Consider the following 27,319-nt stretch of genomic DNA (forward strand, 5'->3'; position numbering starts at 1 on the left):
GTATTTATTTCCTTATCTAATCAAACGTAATGACAGATAAGCTGGTTTCTTCCAAACGAGTCGGCAAATTTACAAACTTGCCATGTCAATTTTTGTTTCTTGACATACCGACAGGTCATATTTTCTACAATTCTTAACAAGGTACACTAAAATTATTCGAGTTGAAAAAAGTATGACCTCCTATTATGTAAAAATATATGAAAACGAAAATTAACGTGGTAATCGTGACTGTTGGAAGAATATTTTGGAGAACTACAGCTTAGTTGTCACGACGTGTTATTAGCCCAGATGTAAGCAATCATGAGAGGAAGGGAATAAAAATAAATCTTACTCCGTATCTAGCTAGGATATAGGCAGATTTATTACGATGTCAATCCGCAATTATACTCTGAATCCAACAAAGACTTACGCTAACAACTTCCCAACAAATCCTCAGTTACTTTCCGTCGTTCATGAGCAAACTAATTTGCACTAAGTGATTACTTTATACTTAGAAGTTATGTCTTCAAGAACTAAATAATAATGATATAGCCTTTTGAAAATAACTAACACCAACCATTTTTACTCTTTTAATCTTAAAACTGTTATTTTTATCTACATTTTGACCATTCTTAGACTAAACATAAAACTGTACCATTCTAAAAGTCCTACTGCAGTATTTATTTTGTATGCCTTATCATGGGAGATATTACATGTATTATATATACTATATACATGTGCATTCCCAAAAACATTTGTTGAACAAAAAAGTAAAGAAAAAATAATATTTTTTTATTACTAAATAGATGGAGTGAATATCGTTTTAGTTGTAGAGAAAATATAAAATATACTTTTCGAATGTATGAAAGGATATCTGAATTTTAAAAAAAAGCAATTTTTTAATATCTACATAGTTACTGACGAAAGTTTTAATTTCATTACTTAATTTCATGCCTCAGAGGTGCCTATTGCAATTCAAGATTATGAATCAAAATACCTACCTACTTTCTGGAGAAGAATGGCTCGCCTTTCAATGTTCATATAAGATATTCTTTCTTTTTTATATACCATTGCTCTTGAAGTTATAATTTTTTACTGATGAACTATTTTTCTAGAGGACACTGTGCAATTACAGAATTTGCCTCTTAAATTCTGAAGATTAAAATATGTTTCCTTAGGGTATTGGATTTGTGATGATAAGTCACTACTAATTGAAAAATAGTGAAATGTTCCTGCAAACTTCTTTATACCTCTAGAACTTTTTTTGCAAATTAAAAGAGAAACAAGATTTGAAATTATGTAGTAGCTATCCAATGTCGTCATTGCTGGACTATTTTAAATTTAATAATTAATAGAACTATTAACAGATTCACTAGAAATCATTCGAATTAAACATATCAACGAGTAGTTGACTAATAAGCAGAGGAGGCCTATCTCGCAAGTCGTAGCATGCTCCAATGTCTTGGTGATTGAGTCTGAAATCTTTCCTCACAGATACAAGTCCTTCTATACTTTTCTTGAGTCCATAATAACTTAACTATATGTAGTAAAAAGAAGTGGTCACAACTAAACCAAATCCCAATTGTTTAATAGCACATTGTTAATTGTTTTGACTCGAATTGAGTTTTGTCATATTAAAGGTACTTTGGAGCGTACAAAATATCTATTTAAAAATATTGAAATGATTGTGTGAATGTTTATTTAAAAAATTGTCTTAAATCTAAGCATTTGAAAGTAATTAAAGTCTCGAAGTCAGAAGACTTTGGAATTGTTGATTGTGTGCTATAGTCTGTTTAAAACCCACTGTAAACGTATTACAGAAAAATACCCTTTGGATCCTATTGGCATCGGGCTCCGACCAATAATAGGACAATTAATTGCATCTGGTAGCTTTCCCTCTCCGTTAAAGTTTGAACCGGATAGATCCTAATATATGTTGACAGCAAAATAATTAAATTTTGAATCTGTTAACAATAAAAAATCATCTTAATCCTCATCTCAAGTCTCAAACAAAAGTTAGATCCGAAGTAATGTACTATCATTTGAAATATATGTTGAAGCTCTTTTTTTACTCTTTAAGATTGTATGTGACTAAATTGGCGTACTATAAAAAAACATATTGTATCAAGAATAAATAGAGAAGTATAGCTTAGAAACAGAACGAGACTGGTAGAGAAAAGGTTTTGTACTCGTTTGAAGTTATTGTTGCATTAGAAAAACCTCACCACATTTCAATCAAAACAAACACTTTGGTTGTGCATTTCAGTTCACTTTGACATCTGTTTCATTATACTGGATGGACAAAATTTCTCGTACGCTAAGTAGTTGTAAACAATCATGTACGCTTATAAAAGTATCCATTTATAAAACACATAAGTTGAGATTAAGACAAATACAACAGATTTTATCGGCCGGACTTTTTAGGCAAATCTGCGGTACCAACTGTCAATTTTCACTTTTATAGATGTAAATTTTTCAATACTGTTAAAAAAATTAAAAATTAACTATACACACCCTTACACACACACACATTCATGTTTAAATAATTTAAAAAAAATTGTTAACAAATTTATTTTGGAATTTGTATTATAATGGAGTATTATAAAAAAAAAGGGATATAAAACGGGGCATCTGTTTTTAGCTTCTTCTCTTTTGTTTAATAATGAGAAAGCTCTTAGAACAGTTAGGCACATATGATTATCGTGTAGGAAAAAGAAAGAATCCCTGGATTACTCCACTTATACTCACGTATAGATAGATACATACATGTATCTAGACCCTGGACTAGATTAATTAACATGATATTATTCTTAGGGTTAGCTCCTTTTTAGAATGTTGATGTTTATTATTTTATAATTTTTTCCCGTTGAAAGTAATATCATAGATAATATATAGAGCGACAATGTTTTTAGGGAAGAGGTTGTTATAGACTTTACCTGGGGTCTGCTATTATATACTATAATAATCTTTAATATATGTTTTCTTGATTTTTAAAGAAAGAATAAGCTAAAAACGTATAGTTGGGGCACACAACAGTTGATTTGATCCTACACGATACCAGCCCCCTCAAGCAGTATATAATTATCTAGGAGCAGTCTTGACAATTTCGAGAAGGAAAAAAGAGCGCGAGGAGAAGGTGGGATCAATACATATGGCACTACTGAATTAAGACCTTTGTTAATATCAGCTGCTTGTTACATGATTTGGAGGGAGGAGAGAAAATGAATTACTGCTACAAAGAGGAGAACTTTCTACATTTTAAGTATGTTTAGCGCAGGGAAATTTTTATATTTATATTCAAATATATGTACAATACAATAATACATGCTTGTAAAAACAGGATTTTTGTCGAAATCGTTCCCAAAACTTTTAAAGATTGAGGTAATTTCCTTTCTTCTAGAATAAAAGTTTTTGAATTTAAAAATATATTTTTTGATTCAAAATGTCATCAATTGATATACAATATAAGTTAAAGAACAGTTTTAAACGAAACTGTGGAAAAAAAGTAATTTGAAATCAATCAGTCCATTCGCAAGAATAGAAAGAAAAAGTTTTCGAAATTAATAAACCTTATGTTATAATTATTAATATTTTTACACAAATGAGTTTAAATTTTCAATTAGAAGAATAACTATTTTATTCATTTTTCACTAATTAGAAATTTTGTTGTCATATAAAGAGAGTCCTTAGAAATGTGTGCATTACACATAGTACACGTACAAGGTCCATAGGGCAATGAGGCATAGTTCTACTTTCCATGTTTCCCCACCTGAAATCGAGTTACTAATGACAGATTGTTTGTAGTTCTATAAAAACTTATTTTTTCAAAAAGTTAATTTGCCTTCCTGGTACTTTTATATATATAAATTTACTTTTCAACAGAAGTAATTAATTTCACCAAGAAAATACTTACAAAAATTTTTTAATTAATTTTACATTTCTAAATATTTTTATATTGAAACTTTACAATATTTTAGGAATAGGACTGTACTACACTTTTGATTTAAAAAAAAAAGTAAGCATTTTCTCAGAATTGAAGTGTTAAGGGACATATTGAAGTCCAAACTTATTCTTCTTGAGCCAGTAAAAAAATGAAAAATTCGACATAAAATATCGATTTTCTAAGAAACGGTCCGATATTTTTTTATTTTCAAAATCTATAAATATAGACATCAATGAATATTAAACAGCCTTCAAAAGTTTTGGGAACAATTTCGACAAAAAATCATGTTTTGACTAACGTAGTAGTTTTTAGTATTCATTTTATTCATCATTTTTTAAACTACACAAAAATAAGCCATACTGCTTACTTCAGAGGGAGATGTTAACACCACAACAACTTATTAAATAATAAAAAATAATGAAGACAGAGCACACGCAACAGCTTTTTTTCCTCAGGTAGTTTTTTTCAATAAAAACATGTCAACTCTATTTATGAGTAATACTTAGTTCAATGAATTTTTTTTATGGATAACTTAATGAGTACTGTAGAATTGTAAAATAAATCCTTAGTAATTGGCTCTCTAATATGGTTTTCATAATTGACGACTCCCTTTTCTTAAGTATCATTCAAATTTGTATCATAAACTCTTCAATTAGACTCGTTATTAGAAATAAATAGATATATCATATATTATAATGAGGTCGTTTTAGTTTGATATTGAGGACAATTTGAATATCTTTATAGTTTGTTATCAAATTAACATAGGCAAATATAATATAGTCTTTTTCATCAATACGGTATTTCATCAATGAAGATTGCTCTTGATATATAAATATAACCAAATTGTAATCTACCTAGATTAGATATAATGATGCAAATGGAGGTGTGTAACAATCCCCCCTCCAAGAAAAAAATGGTAATAGTTATGATGCTATTGGTATTAGAGATAATAAGAGCAGACCCTTTAAATTTTTTCCAATTCCCTTTTTGTAGGAAATATTTTTTATGACTGTATCTTAGAAAAAAAAATTAGTGGTACGTCAACATAAAAAGAAGCTTGAACAAAGAATCACGAAAAAGAGAAAATCCCAAATATTTTTTGTACTTTTATATTTCATTGACATATCTGAGTCAATTATAGGCTCTGTATTCAAATTTGTGGGATGATATAAGATACCCAATAATTTTAGATATAATTTAGAACCTATAAATTAGATTCAGGAGACTTATATTGTATTTGAAAAGCAATATTGGGGTCAATATATCCACTTTTTTAAATTTTATTCTAAAAATCAATTTTGGCTTCCTTAAATACAGTTTGCGGGTCCTTCAAAGGGTTAATAAGAATAATTTATTAATTATTAACTTGTAAATATAAAGGAAGCAAAAAAGAAAAAAAAAAGTTTGCTTCTTTTTGTTCAAGATTGTTTTTATATTGATTCACCGAGTATGAAGAAAGGGGGAGTGTTTGAAATTGATTCAAAGGATTTAATAGCATTACTTTGCTTTAATATTACCTTCATTTCATTTATTGCGACTTTTCTTCTTCATTAGGTTAAAATGAAAAGCTACTTAGGGATGGGATGCCTCGGAGGCATTGCGTTTTCTGTCATAGCGTATTCTCGAAATGATGAAAAATTATTTTCCGAAATCATTATGCCTACAACCCATAGAATGTTTTCTGGAGAAACAGCACATAATCTAGGCGTTTGGGCAATAAAGAAAAGGATCTTTTTTAAGAATAAATTCCCTGAGGAAGACACGGCTTTGGTAAGAAAAATACATAAGTTTAATCTATTATTTGAATGCTACATATAATTTGTTTAAAGCCCTTCAATTTACCAAAATTTGAGAAGTTTTCTATCATCGAGAGCTGTTTTTTTTTTTTTTTTCTTTTTTTTTCCTTCATTTGACTACAAAGGGATTTTGATTTGACAGTTTGGCATACTAAGGATGTAGTTGATTAAAATCTTCCAGTCTGCAACAATGAAAGTCAGCTAGAGGGATTGTTTAACGTCCGGCACGACTTGTTTGGAGATGCACAGTGCTAGTATATCAGCTAGACTCCATATGATTTTAAACGATATTTATGACTGAAAACATTATGAAATGCGAAAAATCTAAGCTCAAAATAAGGTTGAACTTTTGAGATCTTAGTAACTGAATAGAGGGCAACTTAATGACTATTCTAGTACATACAGTACATGGCGATGAAACCCGTTAACCACTTTAATCTTTATTTTTTTACTTATTTCTTATGGGATAAATTGTTTCGACTTATAGTCTCTGGTCCAGGAACGAATATGACAATGGTCAAAGTATTACTGTATATTATTTTTATGGTCGATTATTAATATACAAAATCAAACAAATATGACGTCATTTATACTTCATTAATCAGTTGATGTATTTGCTCAATCATTTGTGTATCTGTTCGCCTCTATGTATTATATTTCCTTATCTATGGTCTCTACATGACCTCCAGAAATGGAAATTGTAAACTACATTTGGGGTTAAAGTTTTTTTGAGTCTATTATTATTTAGAGGATATCAAAAATATCAATATTGCAAATAGTCTACCCTTATACATTTTTTAATATGGTGATCTCACTTTAAAGATGGAAATAGGAGACAATTTTAAATCTAAAACCTAAATATTGTAATCTTATTTTTGCATATGTATTAATTTTTTTTTTTTAAATTATATAATACTCTTGAGATGGGTTCAACTGAAACAGTTTTTCTCGCTTATTAAATAAAAAAATTAATTTGATGAAGAAAAAAAAAGTAGACAAACGCAAAATGTCCTATTTATGATGTTGTTGTCATATACTTTGGACGCTTTTAAGAATATGTAGATTATTTAATTTAAAATACATTATAGTTGTTTTTTTTGGAAGTACAATTACAAAATTACAACATTTTGGGCATAGCTTACAATTATTGAGATGAGACGTTTCAAAATAAAAAATTTGACCCAAAAAGGCCACTTTTTTCATCTTTAAAGTTCTAGTACCATGTTTAAAAAAATATAATTTTATATCAAAAATTTTATATATATGGTTCGTCAACATAAAAACAATCTTAAATAAAATCAAGAAAATTTTATTTTTTTACATAATGTATATACAGCTGAATATTTCATAGACATATTTGAGTCAATTATAGGCTGTGTATTTAAATTTGTGGGATGAGTTAAGATACACAAAAATTTTAGCAATAGCTTAGAACCTTTATTTGATTTTAGGGACTTATATTGGCTCCAATATGGTCTTTCAAATAAAATATATCTATTGATCATTATTTTATTGTGACGATAAACTTTGGAAACTGCACAAATTCTACTTGAAGTAATCAAAGATTTCGTAAGAAGAATTTACACTCAATTTTAAGCTAAATCATTCTAGCCTGCATATAGGTTTTTCTTGACATCCTCCTACAGAGAAGATTATAATGGAGTTAAAAAAACTTTTGCAATATATTTATACACAACACATACATAATTTAAACAAACTATATTAACCTCAATTCTTTTAAAAATTTAGCTTCAATCTACATTGTTTGGTCTTCACTTCAAAAACCCTGTTGGAATAGCAGCTGGCTTTGATAAGAACGCAGAAGCTCTTGAAGGATACTCGGACCTGGGATTTGGAAGTGTTGAAGTAGGTTCAGTAACTCCAAAACCTCAACCTGGGAATCCTAAGCCTCGTGTGTTTCGTTTGACAGAAGATAAAGCCATAATTAATCGGTGAGTAGGATTAAAATCACTTTTATTTTTAATTTCTTTATGATGGAAGCTTCTTAAATTAATTATATTCTGTATGTTTGAAATAGATATCAGTTTTTTTGCATTACTATAAATATGTGATCACATATTTTGGTCTAAAATATTATAGTTTGTCACTTTTTGGAAAAAACACACATTCTTTTACTTTTTGTGCTTAAATTGTTGGATTTTACCCTTGTAGTACATTTTAAACATTCATACGTAAAATACAATACATAAAAAACTATGATATATTTTGGCATTTTTCTTAACATATTTTGCTAAAAGGCCTAACATATTTTTTAGACCCTCTATTGTGACAATGATTTAGGGAGCTTATGATAATACATGTCATTATATTTACCTTTATGTAATCCTTTCCTTTTATATTCAAAAGTCATTATCAAATTTATTTTCTTTGTCCCAATGAATTATGTGAGCTACGATTTATGGGTCCACAAAATAATAATTTTTTTATCTCTTCCTTTTCATTGTCCACACTATAAGTTCCAAGATAATGACTTTTCTATCAAAATACAATTAAATGAATACATTTTTCATGGATATGACTAGTCAATAAACTGATTGAATTTCCAAATAATTAAAAAGATTTGGTACCTTATTTATTGTTATGATTCATAGCATAGAAAATGTCTTATTTATAAAAATAATGAAGAAATCTAGAAATTTTGTTGATCATTTTCCTGCTATCAATGTAGAATTGTTTCTAATTTGCTCCAAAGAGAAATGTCTCAGATTATGTTTAAACTAGACAGTTTATAAAACTATACTTGATGGTTTAAATGAAATACAATGCACTACAGTTTGAGCAAACTTTGACCTCATCCAGACCCTGAACGAATGCATTGTTACGATTTTTTTGGTTTGATTAAATGCCATATTAATTTACAATATGACCTCCATTGGCCTCAGTCACTGTTTCAATTTCCCCACGAAATGCTCGACAGGCTTCGATGATGTCTGTAGAGGGAGTTTGACAGTCACGCACTTGATGGCAGTTTTTGAGAGATCTCACGCTGTTTGTGAGGTGGTACAGTCTTGTATGATCAGGAAGAACATGGTCGTGATAGACTCATACGGATCTGGCTGTTCCCCGTTTGTTCTAATTGTAGTGTACGACTCTGTATGATGTGTACATGGTTTTTGAATACTCCTCTCAAATATTACTTATATCAGTTATATATTTAATAATTTGTTTGTTTAGAAAAATGAGCACTTTTTGATCTGTTTAAGTTTTGTTGAGAAACCCTATTGTGGCTTAAAAATTGTAGCCAAAACGATCCATTTAGATTTGGACAAGACTTAAAGGTAAATTCCACCATTTTGGAAAGCCTCTTGACCTTCATTGCCCATGACTATGGAGCTTCCCCAAAGAAATAAATTTGATGACAAAGAAAGCTTAAAAACTTATATATAGTATTATTGGAATTTAATTTATCCTGAAGTCCTAAAAGTAATAATTTGATTGACGTAAAATAAGGTTATAAAAATATAACAACCAATTGGGAATCAATGTAATTACTGAATTTTTAGAATAAAAATTAAATTAATCACTCTTCCCATATAATTATATCCGCCCTCAAAAACCTATTTTTGCAAAAAAAATATGTTAATTGGTCTTAAATTAGATTGATGTACTATATACACAAATTTTCAGTAGAATCGGCGCTGTTTGTTTAAAAATTATGATCAAATTAGGGAGGTCTTAAGATTTTTTCCATCATTTTAAATATAGCTACATATGGGGCCCGTCAAAACAAAAGCAAGTTAGAATGATTTTTTTTTTAAATTGAGTGTGGATTACATTGTATTATCCTAAATTTCTGAAAGCAAATTATTCATCTAAACCCTTTGTATGACCTGCAAATTGTACTTGAATTAGCCAAATTGATAGTCACAATAAGAGAATGAGAAAATGCCACCTAAGTTTGTAAGGCCATATCGGGGCCAATATAAGTTTTTTAATAAATGGTTTAAAATATAGCTAAAGTTATTGGCTATCTTAAATCATTCCACAAAATTGAATACAAAGCCTATAATTCACCCAAATATGTATATGCAATATAGGGCCGTATATATAAATATATAGTTAAAAAATTACAAGGAGATTTTCTCCTATTCTTAACTTTTGTTCAAGATTGTTTTCATATTGATGCACCACATATATTTGATAATATTCCCAAAATACTCTACTTCAAATGTCACCACTATGTATAAAAATATTGAAGTACATAATAAATCATTTAGACTTCACCAAAAAAATCTGCGAATTATTAGTGTAATTTATGTTCTTTTTGAGGGTCTAATATTTGGAAGGCCTGTTACACGTATATATGTAGATATGTACATGGTGTGTTTTTGTTGAAAATATATTGTGTTCCAGTGCTTCCTATTTCCCCTTAAATTGTCATCGAACAGGATCTCCCGAATTTTTTTTTTTAATTTCCCAATCACTTTCCTAATAATAAATACTCTTGAGTTTAAAGTGTTTCTTTTTATACTTTAAGAAGAAAGAAAATATCTAAAAACTCGTGAAATCCCGGAGAAGAAAGCCGAATATTTACACAGAGTATGCAATATGTTGTATTTATACCACAAATTTGTAAAAAGGCCTTTTTTCCGGTTTATCCATATCCCAAGTAACAGTTTTATTATTAAGTTTCATATTATTAAAGTAATAATGAATTTTATCCAGTAATTTCTTTTGATTTTTTTTATGTCTAAGAAAGTTATCATCTGTTGCACAATGCAAATTGGTTACTAATATTATTAAATTATAACTTGTTGAAGGCGTCATATGTTTTTTGTATTATTAAAATAGTTTTGAAAAACGTTTTATTATTTATATTAAATTTATTTTTGAAAATAATTTAATCATTTCGTTTTTTTGTTGTATAATTTTCAGTAATAGGCTACTTTTTTTAACACCAAAAACATTAAATTCAATTGTTACACAACTTTATGTACAAAATTAGTTTTTTTTCAGAAAAATCTTAGACACTTAGGGATCAGAAAAATGATAAGTCTATTTGGTCTGAGAAATAGAGCGTACAATGTTTATTTCCTGATGGAACGTTCTATTTACTCTGTTTTCCATAAACCTCTGCCCAATCACCCAAGAAAAAATGCTCAATAAGGCCCGCAGTGTGCGAGGTAAAATCGTGGGCTTGACTTTAAATCAATTTGAACTTCTTTATAGTTAATATTTTATAATACTAGGTTGTGTTATTAAAAGTAGGGACTATCCTGGTTACTAAACAATAAAATAAAATAAAAACTCAACAATCAAAAATCTACCATGGAGGCGAAAAGGCAAAGGGTTTCTGATTTTCTCCCCCTCAAGTGAGTGTTGAGGAGATCCTGAAGGTTGTAGGGTGCTCCTGGAGTTGTTTTTTTACAAGATTAAAAGCATGGTGGCTTCAGGTCAGAGCCTTGAGAGGTTCCCTGGCAGCGGTATACTCCGAAAAATCTAGATTATGGAGGATGTGGACTCTGCGATCCCCAGAAGTCTGGCCAAGTCGACGAGATAACGTCAGTTATCTCAATGCCAGTGATTTGACTGTGAAGAGGTATATGAAGGATTTGGGAAAGATTTCTTACGTAAGACGACAACGGCAACTTCTTTAAACTGCAACCAAGGCCAACTAGGTCAAGAGGTCAGTTGACTCGGTTAAAGGATAAACTTAGATTTGGCCACCCTCCTCCTAAGGCAGTTCCCCCTCGACTATGCAACTTAGGACGTCTTCGAGAAGAGAGCATGTGCTACACCTCACCGAAATTTAAATGACTTCAAGGCCTCTGTCTTGCAGTAGGGGGTAGTCATGTTCCAGGACTTAATTAAGAAGTGATGCAGTGTCTTAAGACCCAGGTTAGGGGTTTATCCATAAAGAAGTCTGTGATAAAGACTCCATGTTGTACTTTACATTCTTAAAAAAGTTTACTTAATTTGTTCGTTATCAAAAAAAACCACAATTTTACCTTGCACACTGTAGTGGCCTAATTTTTCAAGCTAGACTCTTCCAATTTTAGGTAAGGGACTAATGCTATAATACTAAAAAATTTGTGTTAAAGCTTTATTCAACAACTCCCCACAAAGATACCATAGTGCTTAAGATAGAAAAAGTAATCTATGTTCTGCATAAGTTCTTGAAGGACTCACATCCAAAAAATTAACTCAATCCAAGGAGTTTTTATGTTTAAAGCAAACAGAAAGAACTAAACAAAAATACGTTATATATGGATTAGGACGTACCCATATTACATATATTATTTCGAATTATTTTATAAATGCTTTAGATAAGTCAATAATCTAGTAAAATTTGTCGATAGACAGCATTTGAAGTGCTTTGTCCATTATAATTATAATTATTAGAAATATGTTCCTCCTTCAACCATAATGAAAATACATACTAAGACTATCTTGCTAATCCTCTTCTTCCTTCATTTACCTAATTATCTTTTTTAATTCGTATTCTATATACGTTTTCCCTTTTTTTTTTTTTTTTTTTTTTTTTTTGTTAGTAAAATCATTCTTTTTTTTTTCTTTATTTTTTTGGTATATTTTCGAATCTACAACCCATACCTTAAAAAAACTTTGAGACACGGGAAATCGATCTTGTTCTTTGAAAAAAAAAAATCTTATTAGCGAAAAAATAAACTTGTCTTCCAGAGCCCAGGAATCTAATGTTTATCTTTGTCTCCGTTTTTGAAATAAACATCCTTCTTTTTTTTTGTTAGGGGACATACCATACAATCATCCATAAATCCAGCATAATATTATAATATAGCAGATACATAATAAATTCCATTATCTTTAATGGAATTCATTATACCCGTATAAACGTACATTTTCCAACTTTTACCAGATGTGGACAAAGCCTCTAACACCATAATCGTCATTAATCTTTTTCAGTGACTCTCTCTTTTCCTTCTTGATAAATTAAAGCAATATCAAATGTATTACCAAGAGAAATCTATCCTATGTAGAGGAATACTCAATTCAATTAGTTCAAGTATATTGCACTATGAATTAATCTGCCAAAAGCAGATGCTAGTTATTACATCATTTATTTTCATAATGTGAGTGCTACTTCATTTATAGTATTAGTGAAACTCAGACTCGAGTTCATTTACATTTTTGAATAAATATATGTAGTCTTGCGACATTCCTTATTTACTCAGTCATGTCTTAGGACTGGTCTTATCAGTCCTTGGGACCGGTCCTTAAGAATGTTGGTCCTTTGGGATGTTAGTACTATAAATTACTTAAAAAAGAAGAAATAAAATCGAGTGATGTCATCAAGGACTGAACTAATTAATTTTTTAGAAAAATGCAGGAACTGATCCAAAAATAAAAATGAATTAAAAATAATCCATTACTATTCACGAAAAATTAAACTTTTTTAAAAAAAAGTTTCAAAAATCTACAGCTGTTGACAAAAAATTAAACTTAAAAAAAATCAAAATATAAAATTTATTACTCCGCTACATAATTTGCCAAATGACCTTTTTTTTAAGAAAATGTATCTGTAAAAAAAAATCCTAAATTGGGAGGGGGACTACATCCCCTCCAGCCCACCCCCTGTGGAAACCCCTGGTATTGACTGGTTTTAGGAAGGAATATTGCATTCAGACAAATTTCCAGCAATTATTCTATATATGTAATGATTCATCTACCGATTTGTCCCATTTAAGGCCTCATAGTTTTCCCATCTGCAGAAAAACTGTTGAGTATAGATAGCGACTGTAAAAAAAGTATTGGGAAATTAAGAAGGGTTCTTTATTGTTCTTGACGCGGTGGGGGTGGTTTTATTGTCGCCTATCTGCAGAGAAGAAAACTATAAACGGATCTGTAGATGAGTCAAAATTTTCTGTAGATGGGACATATCCGAATTTGACTCACTATATATGTAGTTTATTGGGCGCAATTTTCCTGCGGACAATCCTGGCTCAGAGTATTGATAATATTATTGGATTATTAAGTTTATGCATATATACGTATATTTTATCTTTTAACAGGATAAATAACAGTCGTTATAATAATAATAATCGTATTACCCTAATTAGTATTGATGGATCTTATTTATTAATAAGAGGATCTTATTTTGTAAATGTAAAATGATGTCTTTTTATTGAGAAATTCATCCTTTGATGTAGAGGTATTATTCCTGGATTAATTTTCTATCTATATTAATCATGGAAAGTTTGTCTGTATGAAAGTGATCACCGGGTGCACTATATACAAAGAGCACTCTTTTTGTTTGTTTTTATTAACAATTCATAATGTATCATAGTTCATGTACATTTTCAGGATATGTTAAGATTTGAATTAAATATAAGCTCTGATATGTAAAACCGAATATTGTTTGTTATTAGTAGTGAGCGCTCTAAACACCTAAGTACTCATCCGTCATCCCAACATATTTTTATTTTTTTTCTTAAACTCTTTTTATATATTTTTTCATGCTTGAAGACAGAACAACACATATGAAGTGAGTTAAGTATTGAGTAGTTACGGATGAGTGTGCTCACGAAAAATGGAGAGTTACACTGACGAATTTATTGGGGAGATATCTTCTATCTGATTAAAACAAAATTTGTTTTTCGCCAACACAAAGTTTACTTCTGGTAATACCGAGTTATACCGCTAGTACCTAACATTTACATAATAAAAAAAAGACAAGGCAAGTTTAAGACCTTTTGCATTGGAGGTTAAAATGGCAAACATACGTAAAGGATCTAACACGTCCTTACCTTTATTGTCTTACCCAACCTTTCCTCCAAAAAAAGAATCAGCAAAAGGCCCAAAATCCTCTGTTAGTTATAAGTCAAGTATACAAATTGCGTTTTATCTCATAAGTCCTTCTAGACAATCAACATCATATTAATTATCCTCCATTTTCAAAATGAATGCCATATACATGTTTCATATTATTAAATCGTACACAGTATTTTATTCGATACTGTATTATAATATTACTTAGTAATATTACATTAAAAGCGTATCTATACATTTTTATTTGTATGTGATACCCAAAACTTTTTAATAAAAATAATAAAATAGCCAATATATACACAACGAAGGATCTACCAGAAATTTCATTCTTCTCCTTTTTGAAACGGAGCATAAGTAGAAAACAGATTGTTTGTTTGTTTATTTTCCAAAAATAATAAATTATAAATAGCTATGACGTATCAAGTGATATGAGTGAATCAAAAGCTTATAACAAAATTCATACTGTATTTTTGTGTTAGCGAGGTAATGCCGTACCAATAAGTTCTACTAATATCTGGAGTGGATCAAGGGTAATACATAACCTCATATACGGGGAATTGTATTTTTTATGGTTAAAAATCAAAAGGCAAAAACTAATTGATTTTGTACAATATTTCATCAGCATCAGAGAATATATGTAAATTAATATCCTCCATAAAGACCCCATTTTTGAACTGAAATAAAAAAGTTTTTGATTAAAAAAAGTTGTGCTGAGGAAGTGATTCAATCTGAGAGTGCCACAAATATTACATTTAACATTTTTCTACAAATCAATTACAAAAAAATTACCTAAAGTAATTTAAAAAAAGTTAGATCCAACATTTAATCCGTTAAATTTAGGAGGCATCTCTTTTGGCAAAGGATGTACAATATATATAACGTAAATCTTTAATTAAGAAAGAGAGAGAGGATCGAAAGTATAAATGAAGATTATTTGATTAATAATATAGGAGATAGTATTCTGTGGGTGACATTTTCATTTTTTTTTTTACTGAATATTATTAATTAATTTTGCTTTATATAATAAAGTTGACTATATAAGATTATTTTATTAAGTATTATTACTCAAGATATAATTTCAGAAGATTTTGTTAATTGTTCCATAAATGGTTTGTTGTGGTTATATGTAAAATAATAATAATCCGAGGACTACTTAACAAAATGATGGGGGTATCCTCTAACAAAAATACTTTCTAGGATTCACTTCGTAAAATTTAATTTTCTACTCAAACATTTCAATAAAGATTACATATAAAAGTTATAAGTGTATTAGAAGAAATTAGCAAAATAATAACTTAAGAGCTAAACTTACGGAAAACTTAACATTTAATTCAGTCGACAAGATGAGCGAATATTAAACCAGTACACTAGCTTTACCTTATGCATGAGGTTAGTTGATAGAGCATTGGTCCACTCCAGATATTAGAAGAACTCATTGGCCATACTAAAAGGGCATAAACAAAACAGCTGCAAGTTCGTTCAAAGATAACAGAAAGTATTTTTTTATTCGATTGTCAGCTGTGAATGTTTCTGTTTTCTTTTCCCCATATTAGTGACTTAAACGTCGATTGGTTGAATTTGAATGAGCTCTTGTTAACGTGTTGTGAACAATAAGTTTATGTTTGGAAAAAATGGCCTAAATACCAAATGATTTAAAGTATTTTTCATTATTCTTTTGGGAAGAAAGATCACGGTATACAATAAAGGTTACGATGAGGTAAAAGTCAAAGTGAACAAAGAAATAAGTTAACATCAGCCATTACGTCATGCCCTTACAACCAATTGGAAATGAGCAAATTAATAAAATATTCATAGCTACAAGATTTCAGGTTTTTCTTTCGGGAATTTTCTATATTGTACACTTAGGAAACGTTTTCTAGAAAAATAATATTTCTCAGGAAATCTGGTAGTTAATTAGTTCATATTATAGACTTCTTTTATATAAGAAATATTGAATACATATTGAAAGTGTTTAACGGTTTATGCTGTGCTAATTATTTTAGTTATGTACATTGACAACATATGAGGCCAAACCTAACAATGAACATTTAATTATAATTTCACCACGTAATCTAAGAAACATAAAATAATTTTGGATCTTTCAAGAATCCAACTATGGGATAAAATGAATGTATTCTTTTTACATTATAATATAAGTTATCTAAATTTCGCCTTATTTACAATGTGATATCTCTTCCTGCAATTCCCAGAATCCTGAAATTTAGTAAATTAGTTTCTTAGGATCTCGCATAAAGCAGATAGAAGGCTTCTTTCGAAATGAGTAACGCTGGATCTGTTGGTTTTTTCATTAACTATTTTAGATATTCTTTAAGCACTTACCTTTGGAAAAAAAAAAAATAAGATCAATTAAAGTGGTGCTAAATTTATACCAGTTTGAAAGGGTTACAAATAGCTTTTACACTCTGCCCCTTATCACTCACTTTGGCCGTAGCTTAGCATCACTGTTATTACTTTTACTTCGTATATTCTTGTAGATGCTTTAAAAATATATATATATTTAGGTTTTTATCTTTGATATAATTACAGTAAGTAGAATACTCAATTTATCCGTTCGTTTATTTCAAATCTTAGTCACTTCCAGTAAGCTATATTTTATGTTTATATTTTTTATGGATTTTTAATAACTGCGTTGTGACAGCACGCATTCAAATTATGATAGTTTCAATATTTTATTTTTTTGATGAAATATCCAACGAAGTACATCGATAAATAATAAAAAAATTACGCATGTTTCTAGAATGCTGTAAAGGGGGGAAGGAAGTGCGGTCCTAGTAACGATCTAAACAAACCGGATTTTATTAAGCCCAAGCTTTCAGCTTGATATGAATGTTCACTCTCATGTTTGAAAGACTAAATCCAATAATAATACATAATTGCTATTATATAAATGCGAAAACGGAAACTGTTCCTAAGATATTCTTAAAAGGTAAGACACGAATATTTTCCTGAGTCACTTAGTCAATCTTCTAATGAGGATGAGTAACAAGAATTAAATAAAATGATTGGATGCACCACAAATGATGTCAAATCTTCATCGTTATCGGAACTTTTATTTTAACCCCTAAGATACTACTATTTTTCTTACTTTGGTCATATCGGAACCAATATACTTGGCGCGTAAATACTATTAAATTGAACTGTTTAATACATTACGTCATTAATAATCTAAAATATGGACGGTTTTGGGGATACGTACAGCCGTAACACAGCTTCAAAAAGGGGAACGTCTGGGCTTCCTACTATCAAATACTATCCAATTTTCCAACCAGAAAATAGGATTTTTTGAAATGAAAATTACCCTTTCCCTGTTTTTTAAAGTATTATGAATCTAAAAATAAAGGCTTTCACTACAAAGACAAATAAAAAAAACAATTCTTTTTTCCTCTCGGTTGTCTATCAGGGGTGCTGATTACAATACTTTATAAGTCAATCAGCCTAACTCAATCCAAAATTGGATTTGACACCCCTGAATATTCCTTGATTTTTTTTTTAATTAACTAGTGTCAACATTTGAAACACACATTTTTTGGTGTATTCTTGCAAAATTGATTATGTAAAAAGGAAAAAACGGGTCTTAACTTAGTTCACATAAAAAATATTTGAAAGGGATTATAATTAAAAAACGGGATGGATGTCTTTGGAACAATCAACTATAAAATCCTTAGTCATCAGTTTCACATTATAGGGTATAACTATAATCAAATTTTTAACTGATGTGGGTATAAAATACATTCAGGGGATTTATATTCTCATTATCATAATATAAATTGAATTTTCAAAATAGTGCGAAGATGAGGATTTAATTGAACTATAAAAGAAACACAAAGGATAGGTTTCTCTTTTGTGTTTTGATGGAAAATGAAAATTTAAAATCCTTGTATTGATTTTTTCAAATGTTATTGCGTCAATATTTTAATTTTCTATTATCTATCAAGATTTAAAGGGAAAATGTTCTGCTATTTTTTTATTAAAAAATAGCAGAACATTATCAAAATCCAAATGAGTGGAAAGAAACATCTAATTGAAGGATAAAAATATCATCTCAATAAAGAAATTGGGGAAAAAATATATTGTATATATATTAAGTGAAAATTTTGTAAAGAAATAATAATCACGAAAAATGGTTCACTTATTATTTATAATCAATGTGGCAATCCTCCTAACGTTAATGGATGTGAAAATAAAAAGTTGAAGCAAGCAATTTGGAAAAAAATATTGGCATCTAGAGCTCCATCATCTTCAATCATCAAAGAATATGTACACGAGTCAAGTTCCAATTAAAATCGCGGGAAAGCTACAGAAACAAGAATCTCTTTCAAAGTCCATAACGAGATATCAGAAAAAGTTACACGATGAAGATTTGACTCTAACCCCATTGGAAAAGTAATTTTTACTTTTCCAAAATGATGAGGTCCAAATATATTTGACCACAAATAATATAAATTTTTCGAAAACAAATGTAAAACATGTTTTTGTTATGGAAAGTTTTATTACGTTGCAATAGAATATCAACTATATATAATTTATGTCCTAGTTGATAAAAATAAATACTTCCCATTAGTTTATTGCTGAATCAAATAAAAGTTTATGTTGGAAGCATTTGCAACCTTTATCTATTAATATTGATTTTTAGTCTTCTGCTATAAATCAAATCATTTCCCCCTCAGAAACAAAAATTTACGGACATTTCTTCCATTTTGGCCAACCCCTACGGAGGAATATTCAAAAGCTTGGTACCAAGAAAGTTATAACGCAATTATAACAAAGCAATTGTAAGCACTTGCATCTGTGCACCCAGACCAAAGCAATCATATATTTGATAGATTTATTAATCAAATAGATGAAGAGCTTAATAAAATGCTCGGAAAATTTTAATCTGTGATTGTAAATTGTCAAAATAGCCATTCAATTCTCGCAACTTTAAGAACCCAAAATCATCTCCAGTGATGAAGCTCATTTTTGGCTCAATTTCTTTGTTAATAAGCAAAATATACATTATTAGTCGGGTAGGATTTTATCATCCCGAAAAAATTACTTTATTACGTGTATTTCATGCTGTTGGGATCATTGTGCCATATTTTTTCGTTTATAATGACAATCGCCACGTTACTGTAAATGGAAATCGCTATTCGCATCATGATAATTTTTTTCTGTCCCAATTACAAAATATCGACTCGGCAGACATGTAGTTTCAACAAAATGGTGCCACTTGTCACACAGCCAACGTTACAATCGGTTTATTGCAAAACAAATTTGGTGAGCACATTATTTCGAGAAATGAAGTATTGATTGGCCACCTTGATCGTGCCATTTCATTAATATTATATATGTTTATAATTTTTACAGACAAAATAAATTTGGCCAAATATTTAACTGTTGTGCTTAATGTATAAAATAAGTTGAAACGCTTTTAATGAAAAATCCTTTACAAGTATAGAAATTTAATAAATACATTTTGAGATATTTAAAAAAAAACTTTTTAATGGTTATTTTTTTTTTAAAGAACAAAAGCTTATTTTAAGAAGGATCCAGTTACTATAATTTAAGTTTATGTTCAATTTCAAAGTCTCTTTACGAATTTATGTACTCCTAGAAATTTCTTTCTGACACTTAATCCCTCGACATTTAGTTAGCGCACCAAAATAATCCCACTAAAAATCTATTTTTTATTCCTAGCTATGGTTTTAACAATGATGGCCATGATGCAATGTGGGAAAGGATTAAGAAATTTCGAGTAGATACGTCCAATAATCACGAAAATAACAAATTTGTTCTCGGGATCAATCTTGGGAAAAATAAAACATCAGAGGACGCTGTAGCAGATTACGTTGAGGGTGTGAAAAAATTTGCCTCATTATCAGACTATCTTGTTATTAATGTATCCAGGTAAATATTTAAAGGAATTGTGGATGAGTCAGAGTATAAACTTGATATCTATGATTTTGATAGTCCCAATACTCCTGGCTTAAGAGCACTTCAAGGAAAGTCCTCATTAGAAGCACTCATTTCTGCAATACTCAAGGCAAGGAATGAAATCCAGTCAAAGACTCCAATACTCCTGAAAATTGCACCTGATCTTACTCCAGAAGATATGAATGACATTGCAGAAGTTATTTTGTCAGAAAAGGTAATTATAGTATTCAGAAAATTTCTTGTTATATGTAACTTGAGCATTTGATATACGAATTCTAAGTAAAGGATCAATTTATTTTTCTGTGTTTTATGTAAGTTAGGGAGGCTAGCTAAAATTAAATACCCTTAAGAGTTAAATATCCCCTTATCTAATTATAAAAAGGAGAGTTTTCAATCATATATATTGTAGGTAATATTGTGTAAATTACTCAAATGAATAAAATTTTACTTTTTTTAAAAGTTTTAAAGTGACATATCTAATACTAAAAGAAATGACACACTGATCATGATTTTTTTGTTATTAATTTTAAATCTGTTTTTTGTTTTTTTTTAACTTTTCGATTTGAATTTGCAGAGTATTATTGATCTTTCTATAAGTTTTGAACTAACATTTATACGAGGGTTGTATGGTTGAATATTCAAATTTTTATTTAGAGGGAATTATTAATTAAAAGGAAAACATGACTAATACTATTTTTTGACGTATCCTTCATCGATGTCGACACCCTTTTGCCATCGCCGAATCTACCGTACATACTCTTTCCAAACATAAGCCATAGATATCAAAGAATGGAAAGATCATTACTTTTTTGGGTGAATTATTTACCTGGGCTCTATGGCGTCAGTTGTCACAATTGATTTTATATAAGCCGGAATGGTCCGACAAGCCCTCAAAATGTCCTTTGCACATTCCACCCTTCTCATTTTTTGCTCCTCTGTAAGAATTCGAGGTACCAATATTGCACAACTTTTTGAGAGAAAAATATCTTTGGTTAGAATTTGGTTGAGTGTCCACAATTAACGGTCACTCCAAGTAAAGCTCTCTGGCTGTGACACGTCGATCCATCTCCACAGCTAGGCATACCGACTCAATCATTTCCGGTGTCCTTTTCTTTTTTCGGATCCACTACGGGTATCTTATGGGTCCTCTCCTGCTCCAACTTTGGCAATAATCCGGTAAATTTTGGAATCTGAGATGGCAGAAACTTCAAAACAATCATTGACCAACTTTCAGATCTTGGAAAAAATATTATTTCCACAAGCGAGGTCAGAAACAAAATCATGAACTCTTGGCATTGTTATTATTTGGGAGGGGGTAAGCCAACAAAGCATTTTTATTGTCAGTTTAATTCTGCCTCTGAGCCAGTTTATCCTTATTAAAAAGATAAACCTGTATGAATGAAAATTTTCATCTGTTTTTTTAAGTTTTTGCTATATCTTAAAAAATATGAAGGAGCTGTGAAAACATTGGTAAATTCAAGCATACAGCCCTCGTATAAAAAAAATTACAATCATCCATTTAAAAATAAAAAACTAACTATAAAATATTATGTTAAATATGAGGTTTATTTTATTAATAAGACTATCCAGAATTGCTCGGAGTTATTAGGTTTCGACATATAGACAAAAATATTGACAATCTTTGCTTTAATAATATGGATGATAATCTCATTTCTTTTCATTTTTAATATACACTCTGAGCTTTAGCTGTACATGTTTGTTGCTACATTGTTACTTCTTTGATCAAGGAGATACGCAGTTCCAAGATACTAAGTGCACACTCAAAAATGAAGCATCTGCAGACGAACAGACTAACTCTACTTTATGAATATAGGTGTTATATTCAACTTTGTTATGTCTGGGTTTTAGCTACACACGCTCGTTATTTCTAATACCACGTATTAACCACTTAAAAATAAGGTTTTTGTTAACAGACAAACTTTTCTTTATTAATATGATCATTCAATTCCGAAAAAAATGCACCAAAAGTTTTAAAAATCACTTTTTAAAATTATTTTGTTAGGAAAGGAATAATCCATCAATTTTTTAAGTCAAATATATTGAATTAAAACGTTTAAAATTGATTCAAAAAAGAAAAAAATAATAATATATTCAAAATTTGTAATATTTAATAGGATAAATAATTTTTTTTATCAAATTTTTAAAAGAATGAAATTAATAATGTCAATTTTTTTTTAAATAATTTAAATATCTCTTTCACATTTAAAGAGGGAATTAATGAAATTAGTCTTTTATATAAAAAGTTATTAGAAAAATTTGTTAATTTTTGTTAAAAAGTTACATCAAAGAACAACGAAGAAAAATTTTAATTACGACTCCGGTACCTCAAAGATCAAGAGTAAATATTGGCCATAGTTCAAAACAAGTTAGGAACTCCTGAATTATAGAACTCGATCCTATGCAGGTGTTTCCGCCTAGAGGTGGGTTACCACATATACCTGTGTGTATAGAAAAATATATTTTATATGTATATATATATTTATATTTATTTACTTATACAAATGTATAAATTATATAAGTACGTACACGCACAATAAATGTCTAACCCGCTCTAAGGCGATGTTAAATTTTGATGTATTTTTCTCAGATACGGGCGAAGATCTATTGTAAACAATAAATTAAAATGAGAATAATACAATTATTCAATTAAGCACCATCATTGGCAATCACGACTTACAGCTTGGAAATGAACTACCTGAGCCCATTTTTTTAATGAAGTGATTATCCAAGTTAACTCAACTTTCTATAATAACAGACTTGTGCTCTTGTATACCCTTTAAAAGATCAAAGAAAGAATAATCAAAGAGTAACAGATCTGGGCTGTATGGGAGCCATTTTGGCTATTTATTTAGCTTGTTAAGTAAGAACCTAGACACTTCCAGCTTTCTTTCACAATCAATGTCTTCCGATCCTGTCTCAGAGTCAATTTATACACATTAAGTCCAGGATCTTCTTTGATTAGATGTTTCATGATTAGGGATATTTGAAAATTGCCGAAATCTTCATGAAGATACTTTTTATAAAAGTATCTGTTGATAACTTGCTCAGATTAATTATTTTATTTACGACTTTATTAGTCGTATCAAATTTGCAAACATATAGATTGTTGTTTTTAATATTCACGAGGATTTATACAATTTTCACAACCCTATATTTCCCCCGTTCATAGTCTTCTTGACTGCGACTACTGTCTACTACAGCCTTAATTACTTTGTTTTAACTTTTTTGGGTACCTCGGCAGTCCCGTGCAAGATTTATCTGTACACAGTTACTTGGGAACAGCCCAAATCAGAAGATATTTCTGTTATAATTGCATTCCCTTGTGTTTCCAAGTTGATGTTGCAAGTTTATTGAAGAAAAAAAATCATAAGTGTAAGTTTTTTTTAAATTTCAAATATTAATTTGTAAAAAAAAATCAAAATCCACAGCTATTCACAAAAAATTAAATTTTAGAAAAAGAAATTCAAATATTAAATTTTGGAAAAAAAATCAAAAATCTACAGCTGTTCTTAAAGAATTACATTTTTTGAAAAAAATATTCCAAATTAAATTTTGAGTATAAATATTTTGGGAAAAAAAATGAAAAATTAAACTATATTTCCATTATTAAATTTTTGAATAAAAGTTGAAATATTAAATTTTCTAGTAAAAAGCAACAAGTCCTTTATTTGTTTACAGCTCCTCCAGCCCACCTGTTAGGGATGCCCTGCTTATTTTAGCACTCCCTGAGCTAGTCAGCAATGAAACAAAAACGAAAGACAAATTTAAGTGTGTATGGCCTTGGACTGACACATCTGTAAATTTTCTAATTGTGAGCAATTTGGCTAAAAAAAGTCTGAATTGATGTGTATATTAATATTGTATATTGTCACATTCCATGATAGCTATCAAAACCTATTATTTTTTCTGTCTTAGTAGAATACCTTTTATACATAAAAAATGGGCAATAATATATTTTGTACCTACTCATGTATTAGCAAGAATCTAATTTCCTTGTCTTGAAAAATGGATTGGATTATATTATATATAAATATCCTATTTATACATAGCGAACATTAATCTTAATATCAATTTCACATTTGATGTAACTTCCATTGAATGAAAGGGGGTCCCTTCTCTTTCTCTTTTGTTTGAACTCTCCTTTCCTTAATTAAATTACTAATTATGTTGTAAGGATTACATTATATGATGAGAGGAGGGGGGAGGAAACTATCTAGAAAATTCATTAAGTCCTCTATTATACATAAGTAGTACTTTTTTTCATCGTTGGTTGGAAAATACATCATTCGATTGGATAAGTCAAAAAACTCTGGCTAACGTCATATATTTATGAGTGAAATACTAAGAAATAGATTATTAATTTTTAGTAATCCAAGGATTGTATCGAAGGGGGGGGGGATCTACTGATTAGTTTTTTCCCTGTAGAATAACTACAAAAATAAGTAAATATCACAAGCCATCAAAATTTCAACTTTTTTTTTTTTTTGCTCTATCATTGAGAAGATGTGTTTTTGATTGTTTTTCTAGTATGTTTTTGTATGTTTATCAAGTTATCAAGGCTTATTGATCGTGTATAAAATGTTGCTCTCTGTAAACCATATTAACAAAAAATTTGGACTATAATGGTTAGTTTCATGTTTTTGAGATAAAAGCAATCAGCAAAACCCCATCTCCATCCAAAGGTAAAGATTCGTTGTGTAGTGGTATCGGTATCTCAAAATCTATTTCGATGGAGCCCTAGTTTATGCATCCCAAATGTATGGCAAAAAATGTCCTTAAAATGAGTTTACTCCTCGGGTCGGCTTTTGCATCCGATTCTGACCTTCCTATGAAATTTAGGAGGGGCTGAACGGGACGTTAAAATCCTGAGCCTTAATGAACATGGAAGTGACGATCTTAATATTAAAAGTTGAACTTCAACCATATTCGAACCATTCGAAACATGTTTTTTAGTCTTTCTGGGGTTTATATTAACTTCCTGTATCAAGTTCCGTTTCTTTTTTTTTTAAGTATAAAGGCTTAAGGTAGAATAACTTAATGTTTTTTTATAAACATATTTTTTGCTAGTTTATAATAATTATAAATTCTCAAAAAGTAGGATGACCATGATCCCCTCTGCTGTTGCGCAGCCCCTGTGAACTAGCATAGATGATATTTTTACTCATCCACGAAATTTTGGTTATAATTTTGTAGTTCCTATTTTATTGATCTTCTTCACAATACTTTTATTTTAATTTACGAAATCCACAGCATATTAATAAGAATTTAAATCCACAAATTATTCTTACTAAGCCTTTGAAGAAGCCTAAAATTGCATTTGATCGTCACAATAAAAGAATGATCTATTGATAGATTTTATTTGAAAGGCCATAATCGAGACCAATCAATTTAAGTTTCTTAAATCAAACAAAGGTTCGAAAGGATAGCTAAATTCCTGGGGCATCTCAATGCATCCCAAAAATTTGAATACAAAGCCTATGATTGACTAAGATATTTCTATGAAATATTGGCTATAAGCATACATGCAGTGAAAAAATCAATTGGGACTTTCTCATTTTATTTAAGATTATTTTTATATTGATACACCACATTTATGCATTAATTTTATTTGTATAAACGACAACGCTCATATAGTTTTTATTTGATTATAAAAATATTAGCCTTGTCAATGATTTCCTCTGTATTAAAATGCGTGAATGTAAACTTAAGTACTTTAAAATTTGCATAGTAAATATGTAGTAACTTTAAAAAGCTTTTTATTCGTTTTTTAATAACAAAAGAACGAAATCTGGCACATCAGATTTTCGGATTTTTCCGGTATATAGGATGACAAAATTCCCCAACGTTTTTTTTTGTGATGAAATATATATATACATGTTTCACCAAAAACACTGCCATGTAGTCAACCGCCGAAGATTTTAAGCCTATTACATTTTCAGAGAAATAACGCAGGTACACTGTTGTGGTGGTTTTGGTGAACAACGATCGTAATATTAGCGATGCTGAGGTTTCAAAGATTACAGGGATCAACCGGAGAAGGGTTGGGACGTTAAAAAAGAGCCTGGTGGAGACCAAGGACCCAAGGGGAGTGATCACAAGGACTGCTACAACTAGGTGTTGAAGAAAATTTGTCTTCCTAGGTCCCCTGACCTGAATCCGATGGATTATTTTGTCTGGAGCTATCTTGAGTCAAAGGTCCTAATTGACTCCAATGTCTTGGAATGCACGAATTTAGATAGAATATAGTTTTCAGGGCCTGCGTGCAGTTCAGTAACCAACTCGACGCCGTTTTTAAGACCAACGGAGGGTTCATTGAATAAGATCTATTCGCAATTATTGTATCCCCTGCTAAATTTTTGTTTTTTGAATAAGTTTTAATCTATTTTAAACTAATATTAATTTAAAATAGATATATCCAAAGCGCTAGATTTTGTTATTATACCCTCTACATGTGTATGTATGTATTTTAAATTATTAATTGCTATTATTTAAAGTTATTGCATACTTATAAAAAATATGCAAAACTATAGTTTATATGTCCTTCTTATATATTTAAATAGGATTTATTCTTAATTGTTCATTATAATCTATTTTTTAAATCCATTCCAGTGCCGTGTGGATGGTTTAATCATATCTAATACAACTATATCCCGTCCATCGAGTCTTAAAAGTAGCAACAAGTCAGAAACTGGTGGACTAAGTGGAGCACCGCTAATGAAACTATCCACGAATGTAATACGGAAGATGTACATCCTCACTAAGGGTAAAGTATATGTTTTAGTAAGGACATTAGAGTATTCCGTTTTTGCATATTATTATTATATATATTTTTTTTTTTTTTTTTTTTTTTTGAGACATCAACTCTTGAGATAATTGGGTT

The 27,319-nt window shown here is 29.7% G+C and overlaps 1 protein-coding gene across 5 annotated transcripts in view; it reads left to right on the top strand.

The window, feature by feature from the left end:
• Positions 1 to 27,319, top strand: part of Dhod (dihydroorotate dehydrogenase 2) — a 46,506-nt gene that overhangs the window by 16,022 nt on the left and 3,165 nt on the right. For 3 of the 5 annotated variants that reach the window (XM_071886896.1, XM_071886898.1, XM_040708332.2), the window contains 5 exons: positions 5,477 to 5,692; positions 7,468 to 7,670; positions 20,182 to 20,391; positions 20,455 to 20,632; positions 27,049 to 27,202. In XM_071886896.1, coding sequence (XP_071742997.1) covers positions 5,477 to 5,692; positions 7,468 to 7,670; positions 20,182 to 20,391; positions 20,455 to 20,632; positions 27,049 to 27,202 — 961 coding nt within the window. Of the gene's footprint in view, positions 1 to 2,975; positions 3,242 to 5,476; positions 5,693 to 7,467; positions 7,671 to 20,181; positions 20,392 to 20,454; positions 20,633 to 27,048; positions 27,203 to 27,319 lie in introns of all 5 variants that reach the window. The other 2 variants (XM_040708331.2, XM_071886897.1) reach the window with 1 other exon arrangement.

The sequence above is a fragment of the Lepeophtheirus salmonis genome, chromosome 3 (genome assembly GCF_016086655.4).
Source record: "Lepeophtheirus salmonis chromosome 3, UVic_Lsal_1.4, whole genome shotgun sequence".
Taxonomy (NCBI): Eukaryota; Metazoa; Arthropoda; class Copepoda; order Siphonostomatoida; family Caligidae; genus Lepeophtheirus; species Lepeophtheirus salmonis.